The sequence below is a fragment of the Heliangelus exortis genome, chromosome 18 (assembly GCF_036169615.1).
Source record: "Heliangelus exortis chromosome 18, bHelExo1.hap1, whole genome shotgun sequence".
Classification (NCBI taxonomy): domain Eukaryota; kingdom Metazoa; phylum Chordata; class Aves; order Apodiformes; family Trochilidae; genus Heliangelus; species Heliangelus exortis.
In genome coordinates this window covers 6,583,633-6,600,403 of record NC_092439.1, presented here as the reverse complement: position 1 = coordinate 6,600,403, position 16,771 = coordinate 6,583,633, and the positions used below count along the sequence as shown (strand labels likewise).

The following is a 16,771-nucleotide window of genomic DNA, read 5'->3' as shown; positions in this document are numbered from 1 at the left end:
AAAAAAAAAAAAAAAAAAAAAAAAAGAAGCCGCGTCCTCAGCCCCCGTACCCGCCGTGTCTCAGAACCTTCCCGGGCGGCCCCTCCTCTCGAGCTGGGGTTTTCGCGAATGTCTGTGCCGGTCGAGGGAGCCGCACTCGACGGCAGGTGCCGGCCGCCTCTGGGAAGCGAGAGCCGAGCTGTCCGGTCTTGGAGCACACTTGTCCAGAAGCCCGCAGGTTCGAAGGCTTCGGGATTTGCCCAAGTTCTCTCAACTGCGCCGGGGGTCAGTGCCCGGGACAGCAGCAGAGCCTCGGGCTGCGGAATTCGCCGGTGGCTCCCGGTCCCAACCGTGCTCCATCACCTCGCTGTCCCCGAGACAGGTGGGGTCCCCGCCGCCCCGTCCCTATACCCGTTCCCTTGGTCTCGGCTCAGGATGCAGAGCGGTGGCCGCAGGAGCCGGCCCCTAAGGTGCTTTCTTGCCCCCTGCGCCTTCTCCCCATTCCCGGCGCTGGGAATCTCTGCTGCTGCTCTTCCCCAAGGTCGGAAAGATGAGGCAGCGCTCACAGGTGAGCAGCACCTATGCGGAGAGCGCGGTACAGGGATCGGGTAGGCAGGGGCTTCATCTTGTAGACCGAGAGCCCTTCCGATGGCTCTTAGAAGTGGCAGTGAGTGGCCTACAGTGAGGTTATTTATTGAAAACGGGGCAATAAACCTATCGGATCTCCTTGCTGGGAGAAGGGTGCATCTGGAGCTTTGCTGCAAGCACTTTGCCAACAGAACAGGGCCACTGCAAGAGCGGTTTTTCATTTTCTTCGGTCTGTCATGGGGGCTGGACGTTTCTCTCAGTTTTACAATGTGTTCAGTGAGCAAAGAAGTTCCCCAAAATTTATTCTTCAACTTTTTGTGAACTTGGAGCCAGTCCCGTATCTTGGAGTTGCTAAGTAACTCCCGCACACAAAACAGAACGTGTCCACGAAGGAAGCCGCGAGCGGCTCCTCTCGTAGGCCCTTTATATCATCTCTGATTAATCAACACTGGACGTGGGACAATAAAATACTGTCACTTCCAGAAGCCACTTCACTAATGAACGTGAGCTGACGTCAAGGGAAGGAGGGAATGAGGTAATGAAGGAAGGAAAGAAGCCTATCCAGAGAGATTAGGCTGTAGAATAATTGGCGGGGCGAACTCCTGCGCTGAAGTGACAGAGATTGCTCCCTCGCAGGGAAATCTATAAATATGGTCTGTAGGAAGGTTTGTGGAGGGCAGCTCCGAGCGGCCACGGACAGCTGCCCCTCTCCGCAGTCCCGCCGGGCTCCGGCACCGCGGGCTCTCCCTCCCGCGGCTTCTGTACACTTTTGTACGTGTAGTGGAGCGACCTGGAGGTGTGAGGGATCCTGGGAGGTGTGATTCCGATAGGAAACCGCAGCTTGTGCCGAGAGGGCTCTCCTCCACGTGCCTCTGCCGAGGTAGCATCGAGGTGGGGGTGAGCACATCCTTGGCATCGCCCTAACGCGGTCACCTCCCGCCCAGCGCTTCGGGAACTGGTTCCCGGAGCAAGTGGGCAGCGCTGCGCTAAGGGACCGATTTCATCCCGACCTTAACTTTTACCCTACTGTGCTCCTTCGGAGGTTTACTGCTTACTTCAGTAGGATAAGGATTTAAGCCCTTGAAACTCACACTGATGCATAGGGGTGTGGATCAGGGCAGAATCTGTTCCGTGTTGGGGACAGCCCCAGTTGTACAAAGCCTGCTCCAGCATCTAAGCCCGAACAGGTGGGTGAGCTCGTTACGGCCTCCTCTAGTCCCCTCCTGCACATGTTCAAAAGCATCTGGAAAAAAAACAATGTTCCCGCTACACAAGTGTTTTTCCTAGAAAGTGTTGTCAATAAAGTGGGTTACTAGTTACCGTGCAGGAACCGATGCGACTCGTTAGCCACATTTACAGCCGCCTAAAAACCGACGGCACTGTCTCGATCAATATTCATATCGATCGGGTAGAATGTTGATTTTTTTTTTTTTTTTTTTTAAGTTAATGTTTATTCGGTACTTCCATTGCAAAGAGTTATTTTGGTTTTTGCAGTTCAGGTCAAGTTTGCCAGCCCTGCTTTGACAACTGATGGCTCGGCTGCAGCATCTGAGCGCCGGCTCTCTCAGGGATGGGGTAGTGAAGCTGTCTACGACAGCCGCTGCTCATTTGCCTGCGCACCTGGTGACTGCTGCGCCAAGCGCGCAACAAGCACGCAGGGTATGGTGCTCATGCCCGGAGTGACAGGGTTCGTCGCGTCTGTCGCTCCTTGCACTGGCTGAGGACAGCAGGCGTCTCTCTCTCCCCTTTTGAAGAGAAGAAGGGGCGGGGGGAACAGAGGTCGGGAGCGGGAGGTGTTGCCTCTTCCCTCGGAGGGATGCTGCAGTCGATGTTTGCCCCGCTCTTCCTCTCCTTCGCACCTCCCCGGCACGCTCGAGTAGCCCACGGGCGTCGTTTGTGGTCCCTCGCCCACCCGGCACATCCGATGCTTCGGGTCCGCCCGGCCTTGCACCCTCTCTCGCCGGGCCCCATCCCTCCCTCCGTCATCCCCCGTCTCTGATCTCTGCTGCGTCGAATCGAGAGCCAAGGGGGAATTAATTCCTCCTCCAGAGGTGGAGCAAGAAAGCAGCCGCGAGGAGATGCAGGAGTGAAGCATCTCCACCTGATGCTCTCTCTTTCCTCTCGTCATCTGAGGAGTAGGGTGCAAGGGAATTTCATGAAGCCGCTATCGGCTTTCTCGCCCTCCGCGGAGCGCGGCCGCAGCCCTGCGGGAACCTCTGCGGGTGGGTTGACGAATGGGCGATAGCAACAGGGTCCTGCGGCCAGGAGAGCCTCCTGCCCGGCTGGTGCCAGCTCCTCGGCGGTGTGCGTGTGGGGTACTCGGGCGGGAGTAGGGCTGAAAAGCGTTGCTTTCTCTCCCGTACTTAGGCAAAGCATTTTGGAAGGCGACAGCTTGAAATAAATGGTTAAAAGATCGTAATTCTTATACTGGAAGCAAAAGTATCTCTTAAATCTCTCGCCTCGGCAACTGCTTGCTCTCGTGTTTATAGCGCAGCCCGCTCCTCTGCCAAGGAATACTGCGCCTGTTGTTGATAGCAGGACATGGATGACAAACCCGCGCAGATTGCAAGTGTGCATTAGATGACCAGCGTTTGTGAGTCCATTAAAATGGTGATGTGAACTTTTCTACCTCGCGCTGTTTAATGTAGTAAACATGCTCGATGTTGAAAATTTACTGTGAGTCACACTTACAAAGACTTTAAAAGTGGAGGAGTCTCTGTTCAGATTATAGCTCTTTCTGTGTAGAGGTCAAGAACTCGGTAATACTGCAGTCCAGGCCAAAACAAACTCTATATGATCTACTACTGGTTTCCTTTTAAGTTCCCTTTTTGCTCAGCTTTGACTTCCTTTTATTCCACTCCAACTTACATTAATCCCCGTTGTAGAAATGTTCCCCCCCCTTCCTCTTGTTTCTCTTTAAAAGCATCTCTGTAATGAAAATAAGTTATTTTTAGTGTCTTCTTTGTGGCCGTTTGGAGGGCCAAGGATTCAGATTGGAATCAGTGCAGGCGTATCCCCGGAGACCTCGCTTTCCTTCTCATCATTCAAACCTCATCCGAAGCCGAGATTTTGAGAAGAGCTGTTAATTCCATGAGATCATCTCACGGTACCGTCAATAATAAACCGTGGCGAAGCGTAAAAGGAATTAGGGATGTCCTGTCCTCTGTCACACGTCAGATGCGAGATGTTTAATCTTGTGACGGTGCCCGATGGCCCCCGGGCAAACGGTGGCCGGTGCGGCCATTCCTGCCTCCAGGCTTACCGGGGAGCCGAGCCCAGCTGTGCCCTCCTCCCTCCTGCTCCCGAACCGATTTAGCCAAAGCTTGGGCAACCCCGGGTTTTTCGATGTGTAGAACTCGCAGGGTCGTGGGCTCAGCATCTCCTCAGGAAAGAACTTTCTTCCCTTGGCCACTGTCGGCAGCAGAGATCACATAGACCCCGTGTGAGGGTTGTGGGGGTGCCGGGCTGGTGTGAAGTTCCGAGTCTGAGCTCTTGCTCCCCACGACACTCGTTCCCCTGGCTCTTGCCCCACAGCAGCTGCAGCGAGAGGGCAAGGTGGGGAGGGCGGGCTGCGCGTTTTTCCTGGGTCCTCCCTGAGCCAGAGGGAGCGACCGCAGCAGAAAGGGATTTTGCAGAAATCGCTTAGCTCGCCCTCTTTCTCCCAATGCTTTCCACGACGCCCAGCCTGCCCGAAAGCCATTCCAAGTTCCCTTCCAAGGCTGAAGGCAGTTTGAGCTCCCCTGTTCATGGAGCTGCGAAGCCAGGAGCCAAGCGCGGGTGGACGTCGTGCAGGGCAGGAGGGAGATGTGGACGGGGGCTACGGCTTCACGTCGCCGGTGGACATTGCGCTGGTTTCCGAGCGGTTTGTTTTGGACACTGTCACCCAAAGGCGGCATGCAATACAGTGGCTGGTAGCTAGTGACAAGATGAATAAGTGTATTGCTTTATGAAAAAGCAAAGGAGGGGAAAAAGTGGATATTGTGGGGGAGGCTCTTATAAATGAACTGTCAAGCGAAAGAAAGTTAAAGGGAAATCTCCTGCTGTAAATGCATCGGGCGGGCACTTCTAATAAAAATCAGGGTCCTGGAGGAATTAATTACAGCAGCATTACAGGAAGAATTCGTGGAATTGCAAAACGTAGTTGGCACAGACCAGCACGGACTGCTATTGCAAATGGGGAAACTGCAGGAGAGTTTAACAATTCCTGAGCTGATATGCAGGACATTGTAGTAGCATAATAGCACTTCAGACACACGAATGAATAATAGTGTCCAGTGATACTGACAAATGATATTAGGCATACTTCGAGATTGAAGTAATTTAATTTGTTTTTATATGCAAAAGCTTCCCACTGGAATCTGACTTTTTTAGGTCGCTTCTACCTGCCACGAAGAAAACAAATAAGGAAAAAAATATACCCTCTCCCTACTAACAGAATGATATAAATTCACCGCATAAGTCCAGAGAATTTTGGTGTAATTAATCAACAGGGAGACTTGCGTTTATTGTGAGCGACTGTTCCCGGCATCAATCACAGATCCCGGCTGAAAGGCTCGGGGGCTCCCGCCGCGGTGCCGCCCGCTGCTCGCCGGGCGAGCGGGGAACTGCGCTTGGGAGGGACCCCGCGGCGAGGGAGCCCCCGCAGCCAGCCCCGGGGGGGCAGCTCCTTCGCCGGCAAGGCGGGGAGCTTTTCGCCGGCTGGCGAGTCGCTTCGCGGGGTTTCTTGGGGCTCCGTGGCGGCCACAGTCCGGGGCTGCCCCTGCCCGCCGGGCTCTGCCGCTCCCCGCAGCCTCCCTGCCCGGCTTGGCCTCTGCAGAGAGGGAAGCGACGGGTCGGGAAGCCGCAGTCTGCAGCATTCGGTGTGCACCGGCGGGGAAAGAGTATATTCCAGCGGTGAGCTTCGTTTATCGCTCAGCCACTCCATTTTTCTCCTGCTTGTCAAGCCCCTCTGTGTAGTAACATCCATCATGAGTCACGATAGCTGCTCCACTCCATTAACCACGTGGTCTCTCACACTCCTGGTTAAAACAGTTAAAAGATTTGCCTTTTTAAAACAAATAATCTGCTTCGTTAGCCCGCCAGGCTGCCTATATTCGTTTCATTAATTTAAATGTGTCAGTATCGGATATTACTTTTCTGTATGAAAAAAGTTATATGTCTCCACTTCCAGTTATTTACCAGTTAATGGGCTTGCAGATTCAAAGAGACTTTTCAATCTACAGACATTGTTTTATTTCCTTTTCTTCTTCTTCTTCCTTTTCTTCTTGTTCTTGTTCTTGTTCTTGTTCTTGTTCTTGTTCTTGTTCTTGTTCTTCTTCTTCTTCTTCTTCTTCTTCTTCTTCTTCTTCCTTTTTAATTATTATTAAATCGATAAAAGGGATTGTGTGAAATTAATTCAGTTTCTAATATATTTAAAAAAAAAACAAACCGAAGAAACTGTTGCTATATCAAAGTATCGATGTATCTGATGGCAGTAATTTTAGTTCTAATTCTACATTATTTTCACAACAGTGACAATTTATACCAAATGACGTCACAGCTTGAATGCATGACATGGAATCAAATGAACTTGGGATCTACACTGAAGGGGTAAGGCTCTTTATTCTTTTCCAATCTTTTCGCCCTGGTGTAGTTGTATTACTGAGACACCTTTAACTTGTATTTTACGACTTCAATGCTGTCACTAGCACGAAAAAAAATACCGACGGGTTCCTAGAGCGGCTCCTCGTCTGGCTGGAGCTCGGGGTGATTTTAACCACGCTTGAGACAGCCCCAGCTCAATGTCAGGCTGCTGGCCGGTCCCGGCTCACTAAACGAAGCAGACGGTATTATAAGCCAAAGCTCTGGACTTCCCTGAGCTGCTCCCGGGGCTCCCCGCCAGTCACGGGGATCGAGGGGATCCCCGGGCAGGGCCGGTCCCGGTGCCGTTCCGGGCGGGGCAGCTGCGGCCCCTTCCTTGCTCTCCTCCTCGAGTCGTCGCCCCATCCCTCTTCCCTTTCCCTCCCTTCGCCAGGCGCTGCGTCCTGTGTCCCGGCCCTGCCGCCTCCCGGCTTCCTTCCTCCCGGCCATTGTCGCCCTCCCACCTGCCGGGAAGAGGCTCCGGCCCGCCTCCCCCGCGGGGCTTCCTGCGGCTGGGCGGGCAGGAAGGCCCCGAGGCGCCGCGGGGCCCCGCCGGGGTGGCGGCCGCTGAGGGGGCCGCGCTCGGGGCCCCGCCCGCCCCGTCCTACACCGACATCTCTCCCGCCGGGCCCCGGGGACGGGAGGTCCTCGGGTTATGGACGGGGAGAAAAGTGAGACAGGAGGCGCGAAGTTGGCGGTGCCAGTGCCGGGGCCGCTCGGCAGCCTGTGCCCGGTGCCTCTGGTTTCCTTGTCTTCAAAAGCACCCAGGGGAGGGAGCGTGAGGTGGGGTTGAGACCCTTGGTTCATCTACGATGACTACCATGAGCAAAAGACCCACCTTTGCACCCTAGCTAAGGGAAAACCGCAGCTTGCCTCCTCTGGTAGGAGATAGTAGATAATCTCGATCTACTATCAGAGTAGACAGTCTTCTATCTCTCATGGTACAGTAGATAATGGGCTACAAAATGTCCTTTGCTGAAGTTGAGTGTCACCAGCTTGCTCTGAGATGTTCTCAGTGTCTTAAGTGTATGTTCAACAGGAGAATTCTACAAAAACCAACAGAGATCTTTGCTTTCCTGTAGTTGTCCATAAATGCAAAAATCCCGCTCAAGGTGGATGTTGGATCAGTGCTGTAGCATGAGAAAGAAAAAAATTATTATGGGCCTGGTTCTAGCTCGTTCCCAAATGGGTCTTTCACAGGGAGAAGGCAGTGGCATAGTAAACCAAATCAAAGTGACCCAGTGAATTGAGCCTACAAAGATCTGTCAAGAAACTCTTTTGGTTAAGAAGATCCCCAAATCCTACAGTTGTGTACAGTTCAGTGTCTTTGATGGTGATCTCCTTTTTAAAGGTTATTTCCTACTTTTATTTTAATAAGTGTTTTTGATTTCCTCTTTAAACTGCACTCTTTAAAGATCAGTCATTGCAATATTAGACACTGTTTTGTCTTTTCTGAAGAAAATATCCTGCAAAATGAAGAAACACATCAACCTTGACTGAGGTCCAAGCTATTAAAACAAGGAAGAGGTTATTCTTTGGGGAACTCAGTTTAAAAAAAAAAAAAAAAAGAAAAAAAGACACAATAGAAATATTAAAGGAGTACTGAACAAAATAAATGGCCTCTTACTTGTCCAGGAGTCAGACTGTTAGCAGTGTAAAGTATGTGACCTAGGATGCATGAAAGGGGGAAAAAGAAATCAAGATGAATGATCTATGGTAAAATGAAGCTGAAAGTTTTGGTATAGGCCAAGATTGTAGAATCTGTGGAAAATCAGTGCTAGACATAGCCTCATCACTAGTAATATGAGCCAAAAGAGTTATCTGTCTTTTCTGGCTGAGAGTTACAATACACAGTACCTCCAGTCTCAGTTGCCATGAACATAAGGTATTCTTCCCAAGATTTACATCTTCAAAATATATGAACTGTTCATAAGTTATTCCCAGGCATTTAGTATTTCAGATGCTTTTCTCAATCTTGTAGTTGTAATTTAAGAATTTTGGAATCAATCTCTCTGTTGAAATATGGAGCTTCTAGATTCTGTCCAACGATGACAGTCCTTGTTTAGCTCCTTGCCTTGACTTCTCCCCAGCACTTCCTGGCTTCTACAAGACTTTTGCACATTATAAGTGGGAAGAAAACACTTCCAACAATTTCTGCAAATAGTTGGAGAACTCTACACTTACATAAAACATTCTGCTCATACACTTTATACTTGACAATAAACCAGTTCAGTAGCCTGCAGCCTGGGTTCATGTTTAGCATACATTTAATGTACTGAAATGAAGCTGTTGCTGTGCCTTTCAGGTAAAGTCAGCACAGAGCTGGTTTCTGTGCTTAAACTATCTAGTGGTTTATCTGAGAGCATTCTAGTTTGGGCTGTTTACATTCTTGCCAATATTTGACTGGTCAGCTCCAGGATCTCCTCACTTCAGATTAAAAGCTTGAAATTTGGCAAGGAATGTTGTCAGATAGCCAAAGCTGTGTCCTTTTCAGTTGCTGTGAAAATCATTCCCTTTGAGTTGCAAGCCTATGAACAGTCCTGTTCCTGCGTGACCAGAAGCAAGAGCCTGGCAGCAAACCTTTCCACTGATTTCAACTGCTCAGAGCCAGCTTCAGCCTTAGAAGGTCCTAGAAGATTTTTTTTCCTGACTTTTGTCCTCCCTGGATATTTTAATATATGATACTGGAACTGAGGGCAAGAAGTGTCTTCATCTCATTGGGTTTTAGTCCTTGAGTCCTTTCAGTAGGTGTAAACATTAGTGAGCTGCAGAGGGCATGACTTGGGTGTCAAGTAGAGGTGGGCAGTAAAAGGTATGGAATAGAGTGCCTGGACAGGCATTGCTGAGTGATGGAGAGAGGCAGGTAAGATGAACACAGATGTCTTCTGGCAGAGTACAACAACATGATAGACTGACAGGGGGAGGGAGGTGTAAATTGGGAAGCAGATAAAAAGGGCTGCAAGCCAGATTACTGCAGAATGTGGAGTGTGCCATAAAAATTGAATTCTAGATGCTTCTACTTGCTGGCAAACCAAAAGGAAGCTTCTCTCTGCAAGGAGTTGTTTCTGCAGAAGAGAACAACTCACTGCTAAACAACCCATATGGTCCAAGTTACTTGAACCTGAATGTCAAAGACTGACCTCAATTTGTGCTTGTAACTCCCATGAGGCAGGAACAGTCCACATTCGGTTCCTTGTGAGCTACTGTGTTGATTGTGTTAACTCTTTGTCCTGGGACTTCTCTGTCACCTTCTGAACTTTAGGTTGACAAGAGGCACGGGTAGCTTGTTGTCTGCATGAGCTGTTGCACAAACTGGCAGCTTCAAGGATCTGAAAGGAAAACTTTATGGTCAAGGAAGTGAACATCACTGTGGGACTGCATTTTATCTCTGCACACTGTTTGCTGGTGGTTTGTTCATCATTTTGTGGTATTTTGTTTGGAGCAGCTGAGATCAGATACAGTGTTGCAGGAAAGCCAATGGGTCCTTGCTTATTACCCTGAGAACTCAGGTTCCAGAATCTCCAAATGGATGTCCTACATCAGTGGACACCTTTCCCCTTAATTTCTGTACTTAAGATTTCTGTGTTGTGTTCTTATTTGTCCAATGTGGAAAATACTGCTTCCCTTCATAGTGGTACTACAGAGGCAGACTTCATGACTAGAAATCCCTCCATGATATTTTCATGAGATCTGTACAAGGTGACATGGAAATAATTTATACCAATCAGGAAATGATATGCTGTGGTAGACAAGAAGTTTAGTTACACACTCAACAGCATGATGCAACAGTAATATAGCACAGTTTGCTGCTTCTCAGCATACTTCAGCTGCTCAAGTAAAAAATTTTGATCTGTATTTCCTACTTGGGTTCAGTTCTGCAATCAGCATGAATTGGAAATGGACAATGGGCTGTTGTATCCGATGCAGAATTTCCCTTTTCCGACTGAGAGCTGAGGGCCACATTTTGAAGGGAAGTGTTGGGTGAAATCCTGATTCTATTCAGGTCAGAGAGACCAGGTTCCCCTAAAAATCTACTGCCTTCCTTTCATCAGCCAGTTGGTTTTCTCATTGAAGATAGCAGAAGGGCTGTAATTTGTGAGATCACATTTTTAAATATTCCTTTGTCTTGGAAAGTACAGATAAAAATGCAGCTTTATACTCCACCCTCCGTAATAGTATTAGACAAAAACCAGGCAGAAACATGATCTTTTATATAACTAATCAGAATCTTTTTGCTGTCTCTATACACATTTTTCCCAGGGTGCTAGGATGGTAAATATTTTAGCAGAGGGAATTAACTCTACTTCTCTTCCTTTATGTTCTGTTATCAATGGGACTAGCCCACACCCTCACTTTGCCTCATTTTTGGCTCTGTTTCTAAACTCTAAAATTCCTGTTCCTGCATTGAAACACAATTAAATTGAAGCTTAATGTGGTGCCTGTTTTATGTAATCTTGCTTTCTGGCTTTTTTTATTCTTCCAAGTCTGAATCTCATGAATCAATGTGTATTCACATTTCATCTGAATTTTTCTAACTCTCCTCAGTATGCCCTCAAGGTTCTTTTTTTTTTTTTTTATTTATAAAATAATAATAAAAAGCTCAACTCTTCAGATTAAATTGTAACTGCTTTATACATAAGACAGACAATTTCGGTTTAACAAAGTGAAAATGGTGTCTGAGAGAAATTGCAGCTTGATTATTTTTAAAAATATTCAGATTAGAATGTCATCTTTTATGAGTTTTTTTTATAACCACTTAGATTGATACAACTCTCAAAAGCTGCTCTGTTTTTCATCACACATTCTCATCTGTAAAACCTTCATTTTTATTAATCTTTGTACAATCTGTACAACTTTGAGATTAATCATTTTAAAAGAGCTACTCTCCGAGTGCTAAGGATTTGCTGGGCTAATGGCAAATGCAAGCTCTTCTAAATACACCACGTAGCGCTTGCTTAGCATTTTGTGTTGCATAAGTATCAGTCTTTGTTTCTCAGTTATCTAGAGTTTTATGGCTATGTTTCCAGGTCTGTTTCTGGCTGCCTAGAACCAGAGAACAAAATATACTGGGGCCTTTTTTCACTAACTGATTCAAATTCTAAATATTTATAGTCCACTTCTGTTTTTGTGCAGTTCCCATTGAAGTTAAGGAGTTGTGTAGTTATAAGTAAAGGCAGAACTAGATTGTGAGGCCGAATCCTTCAGTCCTTAATCAAACAAAAATATCTGTTAGATCCTGGCAGGCCACTGAGGCTGCATCTGGCCTTGCTTAGTTGTGAGCCCTTTTAGGACTTGTGGAGGCATCGGTCTAGTGGATCTCCTAACTATAACTCTGGGCCTTACTGGGATTTTTAATTTTGTTTCTTCTTTGGTTAATTCAGCTATTCATCCCTCGATAATACTCTGGGCTTTAGCTGAATTTCTCCTGGGGGCTGTTCAGCCCCATGGAGCAGGGGAAGACACGATGTAGGAGCTTTGGCCATGCCCTCATCCCTGCTCTCTGTGCACTTGCAGCCAGGCAGTGAGCAGCTCCTCTGGCACTTCTCCAGGCTGCTGTGGTGTTGCCTGAGCAGCCCATCCTGTTGGGAGAGAACATGTGGGCCTGGTCCCAGCAGCCTGTCTCACCCCAGCTATTAGTGTTTGCCTACCCTGGATTATCACTCTTCATTTATATTGCTCATGTATGTGAGATTGCATCTGATCATTATCTCCTGTATGCAATGAATCAGGTGTTTGGGTTTCAATAATGTATGTAGGAGATTTATATTGGTACTTCTATTGGTGCTTTTATTTTAGTATATAAAGCCAACTGTGCTAGACTTTTTGTGGCATGCATCTTGGATACATTGAATAAGGAGACTGGAAGGAAAAAAAAAAAAAAGGGGATTTCACAGTGCAGTTAAAATTGCTGCAGAGTGAAGGTTGAAGTTCAGAGAGCAGAGGTGTAGCAGCAGCTTGTGACAACTCCTCCTTCAGTGTTCCAGTTCCTCTGACTGGAAAGAACATTCACCTGTTGATTCCCATCTCCCTGAAGGTCAGGTTATTCCATAGTACTTCACAGTGAATAAATAGCATTTTAACCAAGAAGTCTCACGTGATCCATTTTGCTGTCAACATCCGTATGACCACGCTGAGTACCAGTGAATGCTGATGGAACTGTGCCCAATGTAAAATGGGAACTGGAGTTCCTGCTTGTTGAAGCTTCTCTCCTAGGGAGCTGGTTAAGTAGATGACTATTCATTACTTAGTATATTGTGGGTCAAGAGGTTCAGAAAATAGGTTTTAATCTTCAAGGCTTTGCAGTTGCATGTACAGTTTTAATGAAGTATAACCAGAAGTAATGGAAGGAAATATGAAAAAGGCTGAATGTTGAGGAAACCTTCCCAACTGGGCAATAAAACTGGAGATGGAGATCATCTGGAGGGCACCTCCCATTCACAGAGCCATTCTTTAGGGCACAGACAGGGCCTTTGTTCTGCTTCTTATTCCTGGGAGGAATTACTGCAGGACTGACTTGTCTTTTGAAAAACAATTATCACTGAAAGATGAAAACCATGTGAATTTGGAGGGAAAGTGAGGCTTTATGTTATGGCATAAACTTCTACTGTGTATTCCTGTTCCTCCTTCTACAGTTTTTGGCCTGGGAATTCTTATGTAACTTTGTGTCTCTGATTGTAGTGTGTAAGGCTGCTACCACAGGTGTGAATGAGAGGCTGCGGGGTTACTCAGGGTGACTTATGCTGAAGCTCGTATTTATCCTTTATTTGCTATCTTACAGATCTGTAACAGCTTCTTCTGTAGAACATCTGCCTTAGAAATGGTATTTCTAATTTAATTTCTGTTTTAAAAGTCACTGTTTGTGATTAACATGGAAATCACCATGGATTAGCTGCTTTTGAATGGTTTTTTTTTTTTTTTTTTTAATCTCTCCTCCGTTTCTCAACATCTGTGGACTTGCTGCCTTTCACCAGAGGGGAAAATTTGATGCTGGTGGGGAAAGTGAATTAAGCAAATGGTGATTTTCTTTTATTTTTTTATTGTATTAAGGAACAAAAGTCCTGAGCAGAGAGGAGAACCTATTTAGCTGGTACATATCTAGAGAAGAGTTTAATTCATTTGAGTCAGACAGTGGCATCTTACTTTTTCTTTTATTACAGATGATACTACAAATCAGGGATACCTTTGTTGCCACCACTCTATCAGTTATTTCACTGTGGCCACCTGTTTGCCTGTTAAAATCAAAACAAACAGAGCATACATACCTAGAAAGCACAATATTTGATTTGAACAGCCAGGTGGAGCCAGGATTGGAATCTAGTATTTTAAGTAGCAAAGGACTTGCTCTAAAGTAACACATCTGCCAGGTGGCAGCCTGCAAGCTGCTGTGGGGACAAATATTGTGGAATGTGAGCCACAGGCTGCAGTCAGAGCTCTTCACAAGCACTGATCCCCTCCTGGTTAGTGAGGCTCACAAACTCTTCAGACATCTCCCACGTTCCAGTTCCACTGGCTGTTCTGCAAATCACTTAAGAGGTTTAAAACTTCCTTGTAATTCTACTCTGCTCATGAACTCTGAGTGAAGAAAAAGGAAGAACCAGTGAAATGAGATCCTGGGCCTTAGGGACTCCTTCAAATTGCTATTGCAAGCATTTGGCAGAATGGGATAACATCCTATGTATCCATCTTTGTCCCTAGCTCTGTGCCCTTGGGCTTTGTCCTGGGCTTTCTAATTTCTAGTGCAGTGCAAAACATGAACACTTACCAATGTATATAAATACATGTGGCAATGTACACACTACTGTAACATACTCATGTAAAAAAAAATATTTACATAAGTTTGACATTAAGAAGGTTGCAAATGCAGCAATGGTCCTAAAATTGTGGATAATATTAGAAGTTTTGGATTGTGTGAAGAACATAATTAGATAAACACATAGTTGTGACACCCTCAAAAGACAACAAAAAGATACCAATTTTTAAAATTATTGGGATGATGCTGCATGAGGAATCTTGAACATTTATACCTGGTAGGGATAGGCTTCTTTGGGTTTTTTATTTTATTTTTATAAAGGGTTAATTTGTAGTGCATTCTGCAATCTGATGTGTGGGATAAATAGTTTGGACACTGATTTGTAATCTCTGTTTATGAGTACATGACTGCTATTCTTATAAATGTCATCACTTTCTTGGTACTATCTGGTAATATCTGAGTCATGAGGTGCTGACAAAAATCCACTGCACTTAATGTGAAACTTGAGGCATTTTGCTCATTCCAAAAGATATTAGGAATAGCCAGGCCCACATTTAGCTGATAAATAACGTGTACATGTGCACATGACACAGTCATGCTGCTATGTGGATTTTTTCCTCGTACCTAAACTTGTTGTGGAAATACATCAGAGTTCAAATCCTGAGAATTTTTTTTTTAGCTTTTTTTTTTTTTTCCCTGGACTGTCCTAATGGGTACTAACAAGTGTATGTATGGAGTCAATGCATTGTGCCAGCAGGAGCAGATCCATACGAAGGCAGAGTAGGCTTCCTTTGGTGAATTTCATATGAATTTGGATGTCCTGGCTATAAAAGGGAACTCTGCATGTGTTATCACTGACCTAAGAAATTAAATCTCACATGTGGAGTTGGGTACTGAAAAATATTTCATTTTTTCAATTATTCCCATCTTTATTTACAGCCATACAACAGGATATGAAAGTGAGAACCACAGTGCTCCCATGTTATACAGCTGTGGGGCCCAATACAGAATACACACCCATGGAGTTTTTAGAGGCATACAAGTGAGTATTGCAGAGCATTCTTCATAAGGAAGTAAAACTGCTGCCTGTTTGTAGTGTTTGCTGCTTCACAGATTTTTATAAATCCATCTTTGATTTGCCATTCCTCTGTGTTATCAAGAAGTGCTTTACATAAGTGTCCTGACTTTACTGAAGCCATTAAAGGCTTCATAATAAAAAATTTCTTTCTGACATGGTCACTTTGAGTTGTTTATTTCTTCTTCTAATGTATATCTGCAATGCAATATTCTTTAACAGCTTCTTAGGCTCAAAATATATGATCCAGTTTCCAACTTGTAGCACCAACCACTTTGGCTACGTGAAGCTTCTGTGCTTACAATGGGCTATGTCTAATAACCATATAGGAGAAAGTGTTAGATGATATTTTGCTTTTACAGATTTCTGAAACTTTACGAATTCAAATGTGTTTCCTTAAAACAAAATGTAGTAAGTGGCTGTTTCCTAATGAGTAAGTAATTAGTGAACATTTGGGAGTAACCTGACATTCATGGGAGTTAATTTCCTCCCTTTCTGAAACAGTCATATCATCAATAAATGCCAGTGTAAAAGGTAGACCTTCTTACCACTGATGGCAAAGTCATTACATAATATTTGTCTGTTCTGTATTGCTCTGTGTCCAGACATCAATGTTTTTAGATAGCATCTTCTTTTCCTTTTCTGTAGAGTGTAACAAGTCACTATTCAGTGGCAAGCTCTCAGAAATAGGCTTGTGAGCCATATTTGGTTGAGTGAATAAAAGTAAAGCTGTGGACATTGTTTAAGGAAGTTAATTATCCCAGAAGGAGGAGATCATCTTTGATGGGGCATTGTAACAGTGGCCAAAATGCATAAAGGCTGAACTATTCACCAGCTCCACCTAGACAGTCCTTTGTGTTTGTTTTGGTTTTTTTAACCACTTTGAATTAACCCAATACATTAATTTCTCTGTCCTTTAACTTCATGTGAGCATTTGAAAGAAAGAGAGAACACTGCTCTGGCTCATGCTGTTATCGCTTCATTGCTATAAGCTTTAAACTATTTTTATACCAATGTGTGTTCTTCTGGGAGTGTCTTATTATACACGAGGTCAGAATGCAGCAAATTTTATCTTGCATATTAATACTGGTGAGATAATTTAGTAATTAGATGTCACTGTATTTCACCTTCAAATAATATTAATACACTGCAAAGAACAGGCTAAGGCGTACTAAGATTACTACATTCATGTAGAATAAAATAAAGTTGCCCATTTGTGGTATAATATATTTAAGTATCTCTCTGTCCTGGAGATGTGCCTTTGATTGTTTGTCTTTGAATATGTTAATTAAAAGCTTGAGACCATGCACACTGCATTAACAGCTCTGTCATTGCAGGATGTCCGGCGGGTGCCCGGTGTAGCTCCCACTATTGTCCGGTCAGCAAGCGAGACAAACGAGAAACGTCCCTTCATGTGTGCCTACCCTGGCTGCAACAAGAGATACTTTAAGTTGTCCCATTTACAGATGCACAGCAGAAAGCACACTGGTAAGTGTCAGCATGCATTGGTATAAACTGCATTACAGCACTGGGCAGCAAAGTGGGTAGGGGGATTTTTAAAGAGCTTAAGGTGCAAGAAATGATTGGCCAGGTCAGGGGCAGCAAAAATCTGTTAGATCAGTATGTGTGTCCTCTGCCATCTGGGCAATCCCTCCTGGGGATGCAGATTCATTAAATCTTGTGAAAAGAAACACAGAGCAGCACTGAGAGCAAGTATATCACCTCCCTCTCTTACTCTTACAGAGCATCATTAAGAGCTG

At 45.4% G+C, this 16,771-nt stretch overlaps 1 protein-coding gene across 2 annotated transcripts in view; it reads left to right on the top strand.

The window, feature by feature from the left end:
* WT1 (WT1 transcription factor) overlaps positions 1–16,771 on the top strand; it is a 34,615-nt gene that overhangs the window by 5,713 nt on the left and 12,131 nt on the right. For both annotated transcript variants that reach the window (XM_071761812.1, XM_071761813.1), the window contains exons 4-6: positions 6,079–6,156; positions 14,876–14,978; positions 16,349–16,499. In XM_071761812.1, coding sequence (XP_071617913.1) covers positions 6,079–6,156; positions 14,876–14,978; positions 16,349–16,499 — 332 coding nt within the window. The remainder of the gene's footprint in view (positions 1–6,078; positions 6,157–14,875; positions 14,979–16,348; positions 16,500–16,771) is intronic.